A 20028-nucleotide genomic window follows, 5' to 3' on the forward strand; every position below is an offset into this window, starting at 1 on the left:
AGTATTTTGAATTGAAGTATATTTGACACACAGCATTACGTTAGTTTCAGGTGTACAACATAGTGAAAAGGAATCCGTTTTATATATTGATTTTTACTTTAATGGGAAAAAGAGTTCATTAGGAATGTTCAAGTTCTTTGTGCACATTTTGTGATGCTCTTCTATGGCCCAAGATGAGACTAAGAGCCCTGCCGCATCTGCTTATCTGCTGTCTCTGGGGCGGCGTCTGCTGCTGTCAGCCGCTCCTTTATCTGGCTTCGGGTCCTGCTCATTCAGTTGTACGGGAATGTCAGTTCCATTAATAACCTAAGGACCGGACAGGCAGATAGTGGAAAATGGGAGAAGAGAAAGAAATTGTATTTAGCTCGGCATTTTGAGGTGTCATTTTTCTCAACCCTAGCATAGCTGGGTAAAGGCAGTCCGAGGGTATGACAGCAAAACCTCCTCTGAGAGAATCTCATTTATGAGCCAGAGAAACAACCCAACACCAAGAGAAAAAAGAGTGAGTGAAACTGGGGAAAAAAGGTAACGACTGGGGCTTGGAGAAGTCTGGGGAAGTGGTGCTAGAAAAAAAAAATGGCATGACTCAATTATTTGGATAGAAGCTCTGGCAACTTGGCAAAGTAAATTTTGTTTTTATTTTAAATATTATCTTTCTTGGTGTTTCGGATACACAAAATTCCTTTAAAAGAAAAAGAATTTATGGAACGATTGATTCCTCATAGGAGATTTTGGAGTTATTTACTGTTCCTTTTGGCTCTGCATCGGCCAGTTGACAGAGGGAAGAGAGCGGGTTTTATTTTTCTTCGTGCAAATAGAATGGCTCACGCACAGCAGTGCTCTGTGTAACACATCACCCCAAAACTTCCTGGCTTTGAGTAGAAGATATCTTATTATTTCTCATGATTCTGTGGGGCTCCTGGGGGCGAGGTGGATGGCTCTTCTAGAGGGGTTGCCTGGAGTGTCTCGTGCAGTTGCATTCATAGATTGGTCATGGCTGGGCATCTGAGGTGGCTCCTTCACTCATGTCTGGTGCCTCACTGTTCCTCATCTGGCTGCTTTCTCCAGCAGGGTGGCATGGAAGCTAAGGGTTCCAAAAGTTGCGAGTCTTTCTAAGGTCTAGGTTCAGAAGTCCCAGCTTTCTTTTGCTACATGCTCTTGGTCAAAGCTGGGGACCAGGGCAATCCCTAGAAGGGACTTCATCTCTTGGGTTGAGGAGCAGTGTGAGCAAACAAAGACAGGAGCTGTTGTTGGCAGCCATGTTTGGAAGCTACCTACCCGTAATCACTATCCTTTGCTTCTCTTTTCTGTGTTCAGGTTTTCATTGTTTACATTAGAGAATTTAGAATTATTTTTATTCTCTGTCTTTAACACCTGACCACCAAGTGTCATTAAATTTTTTTCCCCTATTTTCTTGTTTGGTTGGTTAGGTTGTTTCTTATTATTGACTGATTTCTTTTTTTGTACACACACATACACTCTCTCTCTCTCTCTCTCACAGAATTAATTGAGTAATCTAATTATTGAGCTGTGATGGGGAAAGGACTCAAGTTCATTCTGTTCAGAACTTCCTCCACAGGTGTAAGAAATTCCTACTAGGTTTTGGAGGCCAGAGTTGGACTAAATTACCAGAAACCCAACCCCGTTCTAATAGACAAATTATTTTTTTCAGTTTTACATTGACTTCCTTAGTAAATAAAATTAACTTTCAGCATAGACACTCCTTACACTGACTTCCTGTATTCCATAACCAAAGACTCTTGGTGTTGGCAAAGGCTGTGCCTCACTCCATGTCCTTGGTGGCCCAAGGTAAAGGGGGCTGATCATCTGCCTTTGGTATATTATGGTGTTCCCAGCACTAATGGTGACTAATGGAGTTTCTGCCCAGGGTTTTGTAAGGATTAAGCTAATGAGCTGAATGTCCCAGAGCAGAGTCAAGTGGAGGATGGTGCTGAAGTTGGCGTCCTTTAGAGCCACAGAAACAGAGACTTTGCTTAATTTTGATGTTTAGTTATAAAAATGAGTTTATGAGTTTATAGATGAATTTGACTAGTTCTTCTAGGCTTTTGAAAATGCAAGCTATGGTTTGGCAAAGCAGTTTGTATAGATCTATAATGAGTCATGTTCTAATCAAGTCCTGTCATTGGTTCCAAGCAATTTCTGATTTCCATTAAAAATTATTCAGAAGTACAGAGAGAATATTTTTGAAATGAGGAAAATACAGAAGAGAAAAATATTTCTTCCTCTCCTCCTCTTTCCCTCTTCCCAAGCCTCCCCCACCCAACAATTGCTTGCTTATTTGAGTGTCCCCTCTTAGTGTCTAATGACAGTGAGAGCTGTGTGGGTGACCTTGGGAGGAGTTGGAAGCTCCTGCAAACTTTCCATCCTGGGGTCACCTCAGACCTAGGCCATCAGTAGTTAAAAATCAACTCCCAAGGTGAATGCCATAAGCAGCCAAGGTTTTTGTTTTTGTTTTTTTTTTTTTGGGTCCAACTTTATTGATCTATAATTGACAGACATTACTATACATGGTGAAGCTGTGTAGCATAATGGTTTGACTTACACATACTGGGACATGATGAGCACAATAAGTTTAGTTAACGTCCATGATCTCATATAGGTACAATAAAAAAAAGAGCAAAAATTTTTTGCTTGTGATGAGAACTCTCAGGATTTACTCTTTTAACAGCTTTCCTATATAGTGTACAGCAGTGTTAGCTGTGCTCATAATGCTGTACATCACATTCCTAGTATTTACTTATAACTGGAAGTTTGTACCTTTCGGAAATCTTCCTCCCAATTCCTCCTTCCCCCCAACCCCCTGCCTCTGGTAACTACAAGTTTGATCTCTCTCTCTCTCTCTTTTTTTTTTTAAGATTTTATTTATTTGACAGAGATAGATGACAAGTAGGCAGAGAGGCAAGCAGAGAGAGAGGAGGAAGCAGGCTCCCTGCCGAGCAGAGAGCCCGATGTGGGACTCGATCCCAGAACCCTGAGATCATGACCTGAGCTGAAGGCAGAGGCTTAACCCACTGAGCCACCCAGGCGCCCGTAGTTTGATCTCTTTTGCTAGGAGTTTGGGTTTTTGTTTGTTTGTTTGTTTTTTAGTTTTTTAGATTCCACATATAAGTGAGATGATACAGTATTTGTCATTCCCTGTCTGGGCATAATGCCCTCAAGGTCCATCCATGCCATAGAAAAGTGGCAGAATTTCTTCCTTTTTATGGCTAAATCATACTCCCCTATATGTATGTATATCAAAACGTCTTTATCCATTGATCCACCAATGAACAGTTTGGTTGTTTCCATATCTTGGCTATTTATTACCAATAATGAGACAGTCAAGTTTGAGAAGAAGAGCCCTATTAGAGTTGTACTGCTCAAACTTGAATGTGCACACTAGTCTCCTAGGGACCTTGTTAAAATGCAGATTTTTAGTAAGTTTGGAGTGGAGCCTGGGATCCTGCATTTCTAATAAGCTCCCAGGTGAGGCTGACAGCCCTGGACCATGAACCACACTCTGAGGACTGAGAGTATACAGCAGGAGTTGGCAAACTTTTCAGGTAAAAGGCCAGATAGGAAATATTTTGGGCTTTGCAGGCCATGTCAAGTTCTCTCTTGTGGCGTGAATGCAACCGTGGATAACATGTGGAAATGGCTGTGGCTGTGTCTACACAACTTCACTGACAAAACCAGGCAGCAGCCGGAATTGGGCCTGCAGGCCAAGGAGTGGCGACCCGGTCTAGAGCTTTCTTCGTCTCAAGTTTTTGACCAACACCTTGCTGCTTTCTTCTCGTTGGGCCAAATCTCAAGTAAGAATTAAGTGGTTTCATAAGAGGTTACTCATTCGCTTTGTTGAATGATGAATAATTGATGATGACATTTAGGCTGCTGTTTACAAACAGCGCACACGGTCCCTTGGCTGTGGCTCATTGCTTTTCCTTGAGTATAGGTGGCCTTTCTGGTTTCCTTCCCTAGACTGCCTTTTCAGAGGTAGATCAAAACAAAGCTAAAATTTGTTCCAAAATGTGACCCATGGGCATCCAGAATAAATAACCACGGCCGAACTGTGGAGGCAGAGTCACTGTGGGGGATTTCAGTCCCTTTATCTGTCTTCCACCACTTACCCTTGGAGTTTACTCTCAAGGGATAGAGGCTGGTACTCTGGCTTTCAGAGAGGTGGAGAGCAACAAGGGACCTGGACCCATGCAGTTTACATTGACATACGTCCTACTCATAGGTCTGGCTAATCTGACAGCAGAAAGTTACACACTGCTGATGATATATTCTTACAGACAGACAGTGCAGGACCAAGTTGTGAGTTTTGGAGGACCCAGATTTGGAGCAGAATGTTCCATCTCATGGGCTTTTGGGGTAAGGTCCAAATGGTGCATATGGTGCATTTTTTTCATTTCTAACTCCAAAGCTAGTTAGGGTTGAGCTTTAGGAAAGTGTTTTTTGTTTGTTTGTTTTTGTTGTTGTTGTTTTTAAGCTGGACCAAATGTGGGGCTTGAACTCATGACCCTGAGATCCAGACCTGAGCTGAGATCATTGCCCTTTTATAGGGAAGTTTTAAATTTAATTGGTTCATGGGGCACCTGGGTGGCTCAGTGGGTTAAAGGCTCTGCCTTTGGCTCAGATCATGATGGTTCTGGGATGGAGCTCTCTGCTCTGCAGGGAGCCTGCTTCCCCCCCTCTCTCTGCCTGCCTCTCTGCCTACTTGTGATCTCTCTCTGTCAAATAAATAAAATCTTAAAAAAATTAATTGATTCAAAATTGAAACTGGCTCTCATTTGTCTTTATGTCAGTGTTTAAATCCCAAAGGGAGAGATGTTACTCCTCTTTCAAAACGGGAGGAAAAAGGCCAGGATTCTTTAGGCCAGGGATGCTCATGATAGACCATTTTTCAGGGTGGTTCTTTGCCAATGGATCTCCTCCAAGAGATTGATAACCTTCTCTTGCTGGGTCCCCATTCCCTAGAACCTTCCTTCTACTGGTGAAATCTCTTTGGTCTCATTACCTTGACTAGTCTGAAGAATAGATGCTCTGATTTTCTCGACTAGAAATACTTTCTTTTTTTTTAAGATTTTATATTTTTTTATTTGACAGACAGAGATCACAAGTAGGCAGAGAGGCAGGCAGAGAGAGAGGGGGAGGCAGGCTCCCTGCTGAGCAGAGAACCCGATGCGGGGGTCGATCCCAGGACCCTGGGATCACAACCTGAACCGAAGGCAGAGGCTTTAATCCATTGAGCCACCCAGGCACCCCTAGAAATACTTTCTTGCCTTTCCTTTTCTGTTTTGACCTCCCTTCTTGGCCAACTCTTGGTCTGCTAGGGGCTCTTGGTGAAACTTTAGTTCTATTGGTGTCCAGATCCAAAAGCTCATTACTTTGATTTTTAGGGAGGGATGGAAATTTCTTAAAGGTATTCTGAACCCTGTTTACATGCGTCTTGTCTTTCTTGTAGCTGAAAAGATTATTTGTCTGGGCATGCTGAATATGGTTACTGGTGCAGAGGTGTGTACATTACATATTTTTCAATTCATTTGGATTTTTTAAAGTGAGTCATATCCATATAATAGAATACTATTTTTCACTCCTCAAAAGATGGTATATGTTGGGAAAACTGGGCTTTTTGAAGTCAGATTAAAGCTAAATGTATCTGGGTTAAGAGGCTGGTTTTGGCCCTTAAATGTCAGGACTTGGGGATGTTAATTACCCTTTCTGAGTCTCAGCTCCCTGAGCTGTGACATGGAGTGATCTATACCTACCTGGTGGAGTTGAGGTAAAATTTAGATCTGATAAAGAAATGAAGCCTTTAACCCAGTACCTGGCCCATAGTAGGGGTTCAATAAAGAGCATTACTTTTGTTATTATGAAAAATGTTATTTCTGCTCTTACTAATTCATTTTTGGCTCTGAGATCTCCTCTTTGAAGATGACCTTTTCACAAAGTTCTTCTCTTCCCATCCCTTCCCATCCCATCCTCTACATTCTTGTAGTGGTTTTTTCTTCCTTTCCTTCCCCTCTCTCCCTCCCTTACTTCTGCATTTTGTTCTCCGTATATCATCAACTGTGAACTCCCTGAGGACAGGAATGCAATTTGTTAAACTCTCTATCTCAACTCCTGCTAGACACAACAACATGGATGATTTTCACAGATGTACTGTTGAGTGAAGGAAGCCAGACACCAAGAGTACACACTTTTTTTGAAGTTCAAGAACAGACAAAACTCATTTGTGGAGGTGGAGGTCAGAATAGTGCTTGTCTTGGGGCGAAGGAGTTATTGACTGGCAGGGCACCCAAAGGAGACTTCTGGGTGCTTATGAATGTCTTAAATCTTGTCTTGGAGGTACTAACACAGGCCTGTGTGTGCATTGAAAACTTTTTTTGATTTGTGCACTTAATATTTATGTACTTTGTGTATGTTACAGCTCACTAAAAATTTAGAAAGGTGTTTTCCAGTCTACAGTACTTATTTGGCAATCGTTAGTCATTCCATAAAAGGTTGAATTTTGAATGGGTGATATGATGAAGTGGTCAGTCTTAATCGCCATGGGACTATGGCCAAATTTTAAGGCAGTTATAACATACATTTTGAAAAACACAGTGGGTGTCATAATTAGATTTCGCACTAGTTGTTCACAACACTGCTTGAATCTTTACCTGGCTCTTGCAAAAAAACCTAGAAAATAGGGATAGCAGGACTTGTTATCTGGGACTATTTGTGCAGGTGGAACAAAAGAGAGTGAAGGATACAGTCCTACCCACTTGGTGAAAAACCTCATTTTTTCATTGAGTTTCTACTGCTTCCACCTCCCTCTTCTCCTTCCCTCCCTTGTCCTTTTATCAATAATACTTTGAAATGAAATCCACGACTCTAATAGATGCCACTGACAATTGTGTGGCAATTCTGCCAGATGGCATTTGAATCTTGGGTGTTCTTTGAAAAATGAAAAGACCAAGCACATGCACAAATAAGTGAAGGTTGAATTAATCTTTATAATTAAATGGAATATCACCCCGCTATGACTGATTTTAGCTTTCAAACTGGATTGCATACTAATTTTTCAGTGAACTGTAATTGTAGTAACATGGTTTTTAGATGCTTCAAAGTGATTAAAATAGATTTTGCCAAGTTCCTGAGAGAAAAGTTGTTAGAACTTTTAATCTAAACATCTCTGAGATCTTGGGGGTATAATTGTATCCTGACTTGTAGTTGCAAAGCATTTTCCAGTTGTTGATTAATTATTTGCCCCTGTCACCCTGGGATTTGGGTGGCACTGGCCAGAAATTATGTGGAGTTGCAAGTGTCTGAGGCACATTCAGAAATTGTTGGGAAAGATCGTGTTATTTTCTTCATGAAGTACTCCTGCTGGCATAATAGTGGTGACTACTAGTGAGATGCCTAAGGAATATTGAAGAAGTGGATGGATAATATATATCAGGGGCTTTCAGAAGGGAGTCTGGAAGCCTTGGTAAGTATCACAGTCTAAAGCATCTAGCAATGTAGCACAAACTTGAGCATGCAGGAGAATCCCCTCCCACACTGGGTCTTAACCCAGCGTGGTATTGTACCCCCAGGGAACATTTGTCAAGGTCTGGAGACATTTTTGGTCACAGCTGTGAAGTGGGGAGGGGAAATGTTACTGGCATCTAGTAGGTTGAGATGAGGGATGCTGCTAGACACCCCCCAGTGCACAGGACAGAACCCCACAAATGAGACTAGTTTGGCCCAAATGTCATTGGTGCCAGGGCTGAGAGACTGCCTCACAGCGATGCAGATTCCTGGACTGCAACCCAGAGACACTGTGCCTTAGTAGGTCTGAGGTGGGTCCACGAATTTGCATTTTTCACAAGCTGCCAAGGGCTGCTACTGCTGCCACTGGTCCAGGGACAAAGCTTTGTGAGAAGCCCTGAACTAGAGGCCTAGAGTGTCAAAGGCACGAGCCATCTCACTGGGTAGTGGCCTTATAGCATCCCTCTCTTGTAGGAAAGCTACATGACAGTTCACGTTGGCCTGATTTAATAATTCTTCGAAGTTACCTCATTTGACCTTTGCCCCACATTATGAGGGAGGTGGTTGAAATGTTTTTCACCCTGGTGAGGCATTGTTCATGTCCAAGGTAAACCTTAATGGAAAGAATGACCGCGATACCCTCTCTGTTGAAGTGTTGATGGGAGAGTGGGATGTGTTTATTTAAGTTCATCTCCGGTTTGCCTGCCATTTCAATATGTGATTTAACAATTGAAGGAAGATTAAATAGCTGATTAAATTTACCCGAGAAATGTTAGGTGTTAGGGACTAGCTGTTGTTTGTGCATTTCTAAGCCCTTTGAATCTTGACATTTGAAAATGATTTTTAATAATTTATTTGCATTTTTTCTTCGATTTTTTCCATGGTATTAATTCCTGCTTTGGGTTAATATTCCTATGCTGGCTCTGTTTTAAAATTCAGGTATTTACCTCAACAAAAGATGAAGTATGACAGTTGAGTCACATGTTTATATCTTGACAAAATTGTCCAAAGACTTAGGCTTTGTCCCTTATTTTACCCTTGCTGTCTTTACTATTAGTTCTGAAAAAATCTGGGAACCTTTATCTTGAAGAGGTAAACTACTTCTGCAAAGAGCCAAATAGTAAATATTTCAGGCTTTGCAGGCCCCGTGGTGTCTTTTGTGGTTACTCAACTCCGCACCTAGAGTATGACAGTGGACAGAGACAAGTAAACAAAGAAGCTTGGCTGTTGTAGAGGATTTTCCTCTACCCTTTGAGGTCTGGTCTTTGGGGGCCTGTGAACTCAACTGACAAGAGACAGGTTACCAAGAAAAAAAGACAAAGTTTATTCCCTTAAGTAGATGGGAGCTTACAGAAAATGTAGCTCAAATGTAGCTCAAAACCCCATTGAAAGTTTAGGGCTTATATACCATCGGAACAAGGGGCGTGGGTTAGGATTTCAAGGGACAGTAAAAGGTAGGATATGACTGAGAAATATATGGGGGAAACTAATGGAAGGTAAAGTTTGTTTTAGTAAGTTCTCATTTCTGGTTGTAGGAGTCTTTCCCTCTGGTATTAGGAAGCCTTCCTTGAAGGGGATTTATGACAGTGGAATTCTTCTAGAAGGCTCTGCTTTTAGGCACATAACGGCAGTGCAGAGAAAGCCTCTTCCTGCATTGGATGATTCTCAAATGCCTTCAGTTCAAAATAATTCTTAGGCCATGATGACATATTCTGGACCCCTTCGCTGTGTTCCAGTAAAACTATTTTCAGAAACAGGTGGTGGGCTGGTTTTGGCCTGTAGGCTATAGTTTGCTGACCTGATGTAGAGCCCTGTATGGGGGAGACAGAGAAAAACAACATTTACTTTGGCCCATATAGAAGCCTAACTACAATATAAGATTGTTCCAGCTCTTGGGCTTTTATCATCTTGGCTATGTCTGGACAAATGAATTTAGCTAATTGAGGCTTAGGATCTTCATTTGAGAAGGTCTGGCAGCTGTTCTATTTACAAAAAGCTTGTAAGCAGTTTACTATATGTGATTGAAAGTACAGAAAGACATTGATTTTTTTTTTTAAAGTGTATGATCTGGTTACCCTCCTATCCGGTTTTAAAGGGAGTATATGAGACCTGCCTCTGTTTTTCAGGTAATAATGCCCTTTCCCACCCCGAGACGGATATTGTTGTTTTATGGATTAATCATAAGATGGTTTTAGGTTCTTAACTTTGTTACTGTTCCCTGCTCTGTTTATTTACAAAGAAAACCTGAGCGTTGGTTTCTTTCTTTAACTCCATTGGTGCAGCGCTCACCAAGTGAGAGGAGGGGACCAACGCAGACACCCTGGGGAAAGGTTTAGTGTCACTCAGGCGAAATTATAGCTTACCCACGCCTGCCTAGTTTTCTTTTTCCAGACTGAAAAGACTGCCCACCTCCAAGATACATGGAGTTGGTGTTGTCAAGAAAGGAGAGGGATAGATGGAGCTGGTTCATGATTTGGAATGCTTCCGAGAACATTGTCTGTGTTTGGCGAGAAATGGGGATTGTCTGCTCTACCAGGGCATTACTCAGGCAGGATTTAAGACGGAAGAGCTGAAATCTGAGCATTCCTGTCTTCCAGCTCTTGTAAAATCCCTACTGAGATGTGCACTTATAAAGCCTTCTGATTCACAGGGGCACTTAACTGGTCCTCTGCGCGCCGTGATGCAGGAGCCTCTGAGCCACACCCAAAAGCAATCTGCAAAGTTTAAGTTTCCCACGACTCCTAATAAATCAGTGCCATCCTTACTGAGTAGATAAAATTTGATCTTTTAGATAAATGCATTGTTATTATTTGTGGGATCCAGATAGGCCCAGAGGATATTAAAGCCTGCTCCCCAGGGCTAATTTTCATCCATACCATCAGCTCTGCTTAGGATAGTATCTCCAGCCAAGCCATCTACTCTAGTCGATCGTTTGTTTGATATGAAAACTGCCATTGTTTTGAAGGATAGTGTAATTCACGTACAGTCTCCTGAACCTTCGGGTATGCTTAAAGCTCAGAGTTTTGATTGATGGTTAAGAGTTATTACAGAACTCATCAGAGAAAATGAGGCCTCGCTGTGGTTAAGCCTGGCAGAAGCTTTCAAAGCTATTGCAGAGCCTATGGAAGCCGAGCCATAAGTTGTGTGTAGAAGGGCAGCTGATCATCAGTTTCCTTTTTTTCTTATGTTGGTTAAATTAATAAAAAAGAAAAAAAATAAGAGACTAAGAGACTTAACTAGGTAGCGGAAACACAAAGCTGTTTAATTAAGTGATTAAAGTGATCCCTTTGATGTAATACATGCAAGACATTTGAGAATTTACCTGACTCTCCTCAACAGCCAAGTCAGTGGGGATTAAAACAAATGAGTTTTTGGGGCACTTGGGTGGCTCAGTGGGTTAAGGCCTCTGCCTTTGGCTCAGGTCATGATCCCAGGGTCCTGGGATTGAGCCCCGCATGGGGCTCTCTGCTCAGGGGGAAACCTGCTTCCCTTCCTCTCTCTCTGCCTGACTCTCTGTCTTGTGATCTCTGTCTGTCAAATAAATAAATGAAAATCTTTTAAAAAAGGAGTTTTCCATCTTGCTTTTCGCCAATCAGCTTAATACTAAGTGGCTTTGAAAATTCTGGAGTAAAGCCATCATCATAACCAGTCTTTAAATCACTTTGGTCATCTGTGTAAAAATTAGACACGGTTTCATCGTCACAGCCAAATAAAGCAGAATTATGTTCGGTTCCGTGCTTGCCACTGGCCCTTTCAAGTTGTAGTGTACCTTGTAGAAAGTTCTGGGGAGGAGGGGTGACTTGAGTGTTTAAATCACATTGTGTTTTACACTTCCGATGTTCCTTGTTTTTCAGAGTTCGTTTGTGGCGATTATTCTTTCTCTCTGTCAATGTAATAATCCTCACTTTATGAACTCTCTGTTGTCTCCATAGAATTAATTGTAATTTTTTAGAGCTCTAGCCCTAAGACTTTAGAGCAAGGAATAAACTCCTAAGTGATTAAAATTAGTTGTATGTACATGTTAGTAATAGCAAGGAGCAAGATGAAAACACAAAGTAGCTAAAAATGCAAGCACATGCACATACAGGCCCACTGCCCTCCACTGTTCCGCATAAATCAGTTTGGCAAGCATCGTTGAGCACTTACTGTGTACTAGGCCCTGTGCCACTGATTGAGGCAACTCAATGAACAATCTACTCTCACTGAATAATGTACATCAGCGCAGCCAACTATGGCTCTTGGGCTGTATTTGGCATGCTGTTTACTTTTGTATGGCCCATGGCTAAGAATGGATTTAACATTTTTAAATGGTTTAAAGAAATCAAAAGAAGAATGTATCATGATACATAAAAGACATTTGAGATTCAAATGTTAGTGTCCATAAATAAAGTTTTATTGGAACACAGACACAGCCGTTCATTTATGTGTTATCTACAGCTGCTTTCCTAGGTATAGCAGCAGAATTAGATAGTTGGATTAAAGACCATATATATGGCTGGCAAAACTGAGAATATTTACTAAGTGGCCCTTTATAGAAAATGTTTGCTCACCCTTGATTTAGGTGATACAACTTTTCCTTTCTGAGTTCCTTTATTATTCCAGTACTTCTTTCAACTCTCTCTTTCATTATATTTATAGTAGAACTAAATTTTTAAAAAATTTTATTTATTTATTTGACAGAGAGAGAGAGAGAGAGAGAATCAGCAGGCGGGAGGAGCAAGGGGAGAGGGAAAAGTAGGCCCCCAGCTGAGTAGGGAGCCCAACCTGGGGGCTCCGTCCCAGGACCCCGAGATCATGACTGGAGCTGAAGGCAGATGCTTAACTGACCAAGCCAACCCAGGTACTCCCCAAATCTGTCCTTTTTAGAAAATGGATTTCTGTAAGGGGAACAGGGAATTTGTTATGTGCCATTGGCCAGAATCTCCTTCCATAGCCAGTCCTAGCTGGAAAGGATGCTGGGTGAGGTGGCTATTTTTTGTTTGCTCCATTGTCACCCTGAGCAGAATATGGGTCTGATACTAAGAGAAGGAAAGGAGAATGGATATTGGGTAGACAGTAGGCCATATTTGCTTCAGAAAATAAGTACTTTGCCCAAGGTCACAGAGTTACTGAAGATTAGCAGTGGCTCGAGTCTCTTCTCTTGAGGAAGGAGGCTTGGTTGTGATGTGCAGTCCCTTTCCAGAAGTTTGTGTGAATAAGGGATGGAAATGCCTGCAGTGGTTACAGAAAACTGGGGAGCTTTTGATCAGCCACAAGCAGCCCCGGAAATACTGCTTGCAGAACATGATATGCAGTCCCTTCTCTGTTTATACCACTCTTCTCTCAGTATTTGCCCTGGGACTTGCCTTTCCTTCTTGTCCATGTAACCAACCCAGGGGGTAATTAATTGCAGACTTCCCACCAATACTTTAACCATTCAGCAAGCCATCGGACTGTTGGAGCTTTGTTCATCTCATTCTTGAGAGGTTAAAAAATGATGTAATCAGGGCACCTGGGTGGCTCAGTGGGTTAAAGCCTCTGCCTTCGGCTCAGGTCATGATCCCAGGGTCCTGGGATCAAGCCCCGCAGACAGAGATTACAAATAGGCAGAGAGGCAGGCAGAGAGAGAGGGGGAAGCAGGCTTCCCGCTGAGCAGAGACCCCCCGATGCGGTTTGAGTTTGAATGGAGGCACACGTTTGGGGAAGAAGAGCGCTGTGTCCAGATGTTGGCAGTGTTTTACTAGTATCATCACCTTATTCTCTCTGCGTGTCCTTGGGAGATGAATTTAGAGATTCTTTGCATCTCTCTGCCGGCTCTGTTCGAGTCATGGTATTGCTAAATAAATAATAAAGAGGATTCAGTGACCCGCATGCACAGTGTAGAAGGTAATATATTCTGTGAAGCTGCACCGTGCAGAGGGGGTCCCAGAGCGTGAGGTCTGCAAAACAATGCATAATTCATCAGCATGCTCCAGAAAGACCAGCGTTCAGAAAACAGTGGTGGATGACTCAGCTTCTCTCTTTCTTCATTTGGGGTAACTATCGGGAGCTCTTTATTTGCTCTAGGTTATGTTTGTGACTTGTGGTGAGCTCATAAAAGACACTGAGGAACTAAGTGCAATGAGGGAAATGAAACAGTGGGCTTGAAACCAGGTAACTTATAGACATAGGAGGTATTGTTTGGTGTTGGGGGAGAGTCCTAACGGCTAGCTATCTGCTCTCGGGGTCACCTCAGGCTTTCAGTGTCACTCACAGGGTTTTTTTTTTGTTTTTTTTTTTTTTTTTTGTTTTGTTTTTACGCACAGGGTTTCAAAGGCAGGATTGGATCTGTGCTATATTTGAGTCTGCAACAGCAAAACCCATTATGACTGGGTCGTGCGGCACTTGTAAAATCCTCTCTGAGTCTTGAGTTTCAGGTTTCTGGTGATATTTAATGTTTGAATTATCTCAAGGAAGATAAGAAAACATACTATCTTATTCCATTTACTTGTTGGGTGAGGAAAATGGAAAGGGACTGAAGGAAAGAACTCAGCGAGAGCAATGTGCAGAGGTCCCTGGTTTGCTGTGCTGGAATAAAATCGACGTGTTTGGGGTTGCCTGGTGTCTTCCGCTGGGTCTTCTGGAGGCCAAGCTGGAGATGGAGCTGCGCGTGCAGGTGGCTTAGGAGTCATGCAGCAAGTGTTCCCAAGAGAGAGCAGCAAGGCGATGGGGGAGGCCAGCCAGGGTGTGACTTCAGGGGGAGTCTCAGACAGCCTGACCGTTCAGCGGACCTCTGGAGGGCAAGTTAGACCTCACAGTTTGTCCCTAATGGAGGCAAAGGAGCAGAGCTTCAGGACTCCTGCCACATCCCGTCTTTGGCTGAAGGCTGCTGGGGTGGGTCGGGGTCAGGGTGGGTTCCCAAGGCAGATCAACTCCCAGGAACTGTTTTGTGTGGTCACGGGTACCAGTAGCCCTACGGCAGGCCTGCTAGGAGTCTGAAGTGCTGGCCGTTTGAGAAGAAAAAGAACATTAGATACTGGAGGGGGCTGTACAGAAGCAATACGAGGGATCCCTGGCACGGAGGGCGGGAGTGGAGGTCTGGGCAGGTCCTCCTTACCAGGTACTTACTCTTGGACTAAGCCACTCTTCTGTTTTTGTGCAACCCAGAATCCAGGGAGAGAAAAGAGACATATTTTTATGTGGAACTGTAAAGTTTCTCCAGAGCCAGAGTTGGCAAACCTTTTCTCTAAAGGGCCAGGTAGTAAATGTTGGAGGTTTTGTGGGCTGCGGGGTTTCTGTTCCGACTACTCAACTCACCGCTGGTAGTGCGAAAGCCGCCACAGATTACATGTGAAGGAGGGGTTTTGGCTGTGTTCTGATACAAGTTTATAGAGCCGGAGGTGGGGGGCGGGGTAGAGGGGGACGGTAGATGGGGCCCAGGGGCCATAGCTGGCCAGTCCCCACTGTGCAGAGCTCCCTGCATGTGCCTCAGGTGAGGTTTCCTTCCCACATTCCCTTTATGCTACAGAACACAGGGAGTCAGTTACTCTATCAAAAGGCTGGTTATGGCAGGTCTTAAGTTAGTCTGGACCCCCTACTTGCAATCTTTTCTGGCATTCCAGCCATCATTCTCAGTGTGGCGTGATAATCTTGCTGAAAGGTGACTCATCGCATTTTACTCCTTCTCTCCTATCTGTAAAAGAAAATAACAGACTCTTTGCCTGGCATTCGGGAATCCCTATAAACTGGCCCCAACCAGTTTTCCTCTCTATGTCTCCCTACCTCATCTCCTCCTCTCCCCTCCTGGTGCTTTCTAGCCCAGCTACAACAAAGCTCCTGCCCCTCTCTGTGCAGTGACCTTCCTTTCCAGCTCCCTGTCTTTGTCCTTGTGTCCTCCTGCAGTGTCCTTCCTCTCACCTCTGCGTTTTGAAATCCCACCCATTCTCGAAGTCTCAGTTTGGTCATCTACGTTAAGCATTTTCCTCATGAGGAATTAGTTTCTCTGCAGGAATTTGATAACAATACTGTGTTTCTTTTGAAACTTTTACTTTGTTTATTTTTACTATGTGTTTGTGCATCCACTGTATGGTCAGTATATTGAGGGCAGGGACTAAATTACATTTTTTTTTTGCATATCATAGTGGGTTGCATTTACTAGACACTCAGTAACGAGAGTTTTCAGATGAACATCGCGTCCTACATTGTGTGATTATTAATGATTTAAGTGCTGAAACTCTGACCTCATTTTTCTTTTTCCTTCTTATAGGCAAGAGCTGTTTTGGCAAAAGTTGGCTATCCTGAGTTTATAATGAATGACACTTATGTTAATGAAGACCTGAAGGCAGTAAGTGCTAAATATACTGTATTTTTGTTTTTTGGCAACTTTTACTGGCCTCATGCCTTTCAGCTAACCCAAGCCCAAGCACTTAGACTGGGTAGTGCCAGAAAGCACCAACTTTTGATTCATCCCTTGGCTACATATGAGCTTCGATATGCCAGGCGAATCACAAGATTTAGCACAGATTCAAAATAAAGGAAGTGTCAGAAAGAATGCATAGCTGAGTGGGTACCATAAAGCACACAGACCTGGATTAGGTCTGATTTGACCATAGAGGAAAGAATTAAGCAAATTGAATATTTTATAATTAGTGGGCATGTTCTAATGCAAAACGCACGATGTTTGTTGTCAAACATTCTTCATGTGCTTCATTCATACTAAATGACTAGTAGTAAATCTGTCTGCTGGGAGTTAACTTCATTAAACTTTGAGTGTTTTGGCAGATTAAGTGCATATACATAGGACCCTCTAATTTATTGTGAGTTGGACTGTATATTTGCAGTATGTTACTGATGGAGGAATAGTAATAATTCTTTTGTATTCTGATATTTTGGGACATGTATTTTCCAGTAGATTCATTCATTATAGGCCTTTCTAATCACAACCACTGTTTATTTCCTTTCCTACAGATAGTACTGATAAAGAACTTCTCTTCCTCACAAACCCCGTTTTTACCATTCACTACGTTTTCTTGAAAAAGTAGTTTTTTAGAGTTTAATAAGTAAGGTTCTGAGATGTAGGTCTTTCCTGAAATGGTGGTTTGACAAGTCACATAACTAAAAGCAGTCCTAGATTTGTAGATGAACATCCAAATTTTATAAGATTATTCAAAAGTGAGAGAAGTTTTCATTATAAAGTTTCTCCATTGGTCCAAGATATGGCCTTTGAAGGATTGCTCCAACTGCCCGGGAGGAAGATAACACACTCCAGCCCATCTCATGCATTGTTTTGTTGCTGAAAAATCTCAGTATTATTATGATAATTAAAAATACTGATGCACTTGACACATACGTACATTATATTGTAACCTCCACAGTAATCCTGTGAAGTAGATGGTGTTTATCTCCATTTTGCCAAAAAGGACGTAGAGACTCAAAAATGTTAAGTGGTTTCCTCAGTGTCCTACATAGTGTCAGAGCCAGGACTGAAATCCGGGCCCCGAAAGCTCTGCCTCTAATCAGAGCAGGGGTTCTGCAAGGTCCTTCTCAGGCCCCTGCCCCGGAAGAAGAGTAGTGTGTTTGAGGAATTGGTGGGAGCTGCCTTTCCAGAGCTGGTTGGAAGGGAAGAAAAGAGGGGAGGTCAAATCGTTAAGTGGTTAAGAGCACAGGCCTCGGAGTGCTTCTGCCTTTTCCATTTACTAGTTGTTTGTGCTTATGCAGGTTCAGTTAGCTTGCCTTCCTGGGGGTATCCCAAAACCAGCCCCTGAAGAGGCAGGCCCTTCCAGGTTGGTAGGTGGTGGGTTTCACAAGCCAAGGCAGTGTACATACAAGGGCAGCAAGATGAGTGGATCCCCACACCTGCCTGCCAGATTTTAAAAGTTTATATAGAGGCCCTAACTAGGTTCAGTCATGTACACTGTGCAGATGTTCCCCACACCGCATCCCATTCTCAAGGCTGTGTCCTCTGAGCAGCCCCTGGGAGCAGGAAAGGCAAGCAGAAGCCACATTCCTGGGAATAGGGTGGTGGGAAGCCTCTGACTGCCCAGGTCCATCTCACAGGTCAAGTTGTAGTCAAATGTTCGATGACCTTCTCCAACCCTCGATACAGGAAATAATAATAACCAAGTCTTGGTATTGTCAGGAGGATGAAATGAGAGTATATAATTATGAAAGTGCCTAACATAATGCTTTGGTGCATAAGTAGTTTCCTTTTAAGTGCTCACTGGTACTTGGGGGATCAGTATCTGAACAGTTGCTGCTGAGAAGACCATCACTGGGGCACAAAACACCTTCAAAGGAAAGCCTGGATGAGACTGGCAATTACCCTAAGTTAAGGATGTGGATGAAAAGGTGTGAGAAGCATTTCGGTGTAGTGGTTATGAAACGGACTCTGGGATCAGGGTGCCTGAAGTTAGATCCCCTGTCTGCCATTTACGAGCCATGTGACCCAGGGTAGATTATATAGAGTCACTGGGTCTCAGATTTCTCATATCAGAATGGAATTGAGAATAATAACCTCTCCCTTATAGGGCTGCTGAGATCAGAGAAGTTAACATATTTGGCATTTTGGAAAACGGACCCAGGCATGCAGTAAGCATAGTCTACTTGTTAGTTATAACATCTTCAATTTGTATGTAAGACATTATTTTGGTGAGGAAAAGTCATTATGAAATGACCCGTGCAGGACCCAGGTTACTCAAATTGATTTAAAAAGCTATACGGCTGGAACCATCTCAAGCTTTAATCAAGTAAGATAGCGTTCAGGGCTCACTCACAATCTCAGCTGATCAGGTTTTGTTGCCAGTCTGTTCTTGTCTGAAGCGAGTGCCCGAAAGTGTGAGTACTCGCCGAATGTGGCATCTTTTGTGAAAAGAAACCAGATGCCAGACAGGCTGCAGTATTAGGTAGGTTTCCTTGTTTCTCCAGGGTCTGAACTGAAGCCATTGCACACCAAGATTTTTAAGCACTTTAGTCAAGAAACAGCTTTTGTCTGACTCATACCCAGAGTAGACACAGTTGCACCCAGGAGTTTCTGACAGTTAAAAACAACAACAACAACAAAAAAAAACAGACGGTGAAAAAACATCCAAATACTGAAATCAAAATACATTTGTGTTCAGAAATGGATAGAAAAAAATGAATAAAACCCAACCTGAATATAGGTAAAGGATGCTTGGTGTGATAGACCGTAATAGTGTCGCCAAGGTGAATAGCAGTAGGGCTAGAGTATTACTGGGGTATAATAAGGCTGTGTTTTCAGTTTTGAGAAACACGTAGATAAGGACTACTATAGGGTCTGTGAGAAATTTCTGGTAGTACAAGTTCTGAGCACAAGAGGCTGTTAGAAATGAAAAACAGCTTACTTTATTTGACGCAAGCAAAGATATGCTTCATCGGGCAGAAAGGCGAAAGAGGATAGAGATTAAGTAACGGATCAGATGAAGGTCAAGGAGAAAGGCGGAAGACTGAACTTGGGCTCATGTGGAGATAAGAGCAAATGGAAAAGAACTTGGAGGCAAATGTAAAGAATTCAGAAAAAACATTTCCTCTCTCTGAGATTGACAGGGTAAACCGAGATACCCCGCCGAGTATTTCTGAACAACAATCTTACTTTAGTCTTTGAAAAGAGCAAGAAGAGAGGAGATGCCCTTTGTGTGAACTCCTGGTAGCATGCAGGGAAAACCTACTGGTTAGCTTTAAATACGTAGGCATCAGTCCATTTTCAAATTAGGCTTACAAAGGGTTCCTTCATTGATCCTTCATGAAAATGGACTCAAGAGCAAGTTGATGCCAGTTGGGGAAAGTTGCTGTATTAGTCAGGAAAACCAGAACCACACTAGGTATTTCAAAGAGAGGAGATTTCATAGGAAGAGGGGCTGAAGATTCTTCCAGAATCATTGTCAGAAGAAAGAGGAGAGAGAATGAAAGATGACAGACACAGCATTCTCTCCCTTCCTGCCACCTGCTGATTTCACCCAGTGCCTGCTGTTGGCAGGAAGCCAACTGGCACTCCAGAAATAAAGTTTTCAGATTCCCTGCCCCATCGTTCTAGAACAGAGTAAAAGGCTAGGCATGTAGCTGAGAAAGACAGTAGGTAAGTAACTGGCCCTGCTAGGTATTTCACTCATTCTTGTGAAAGCCAGTGGAGAACTGGACTACGGGCTAAAGTCAGAGTTCCAGCTGGCCTCTATTTACTTAGGAGCATTGGATCTCGGTACTTCTTCAGAGAAGGTCAGTGTTTCTGGTGAGTGATAATCACACACATACATAAGCATATCAGTATGCGTATAGAGATATACAGATGTGTGAACCTGCATAATATTCTCTGGGGTGGGTCCTGGTCTGCTGTAGCCGGTGGAGTGTGTGTGTGTGTGTGTGTACACCAGTGACAGAGAGTGCTACTGCCACTGTCCAAGAGTGAGGTGAGATTTAGGTGACATGCTCCAGAGAAACAGGTTGCTAAAATATTGAAGTAATTCTGTACAATAGGTAAAGAAACAAAATCAAACATGGTCCTAAGTTTGACCAAGTCATCTCTGGCCACTATGGCCCAGA

The 20028-nt window shown here is 42.7% G+C and overlaps 1 protein-coding gene across 1 annotated transcript in view; it reads left to right on the forward strand.

Moving 5' to 3' along the window:
- PHEX (phosphate regulating endopeptidase homolog X-linked) overlaps positions 1-19717 on the forward strand; it is a gene marked incomplete at its 3' end in the record, with an annotated part of 137997 nt that extends 118280 nt beyond the window's left edge. Inside the window, exons 13-14 of the mRNA XM_032840842.1 lie at positions 15743-15911; positions 19613-19717. Coding sequence (XP_032696733.1) covers positions 15743-15911; positions 19613-19717 — 274 coding nt within the window. The remainder of the gene's footprint in view (positions 1-15742; positions 15912-19612) is intronic.
- Between the last annotated feature and the right edge of the window lie 311 nt (positions 19718-20028).

Source organism: Lontra canadensis, unplaced genomic scaffold (assembly GCF_010015895.1).
Source record: "Lontra canadensis isolate GAN:19392208 unplaced genomic scaffold, GSC_riverotter_1.0 scaffold116, whole genome shotgun sequence".
Taxonomy (NCBI): Eukaryota; Metazoa; Chordata; class Mammalia; order Carnivora; family Mustelidae; genus Lontra; species Lontra canadensis.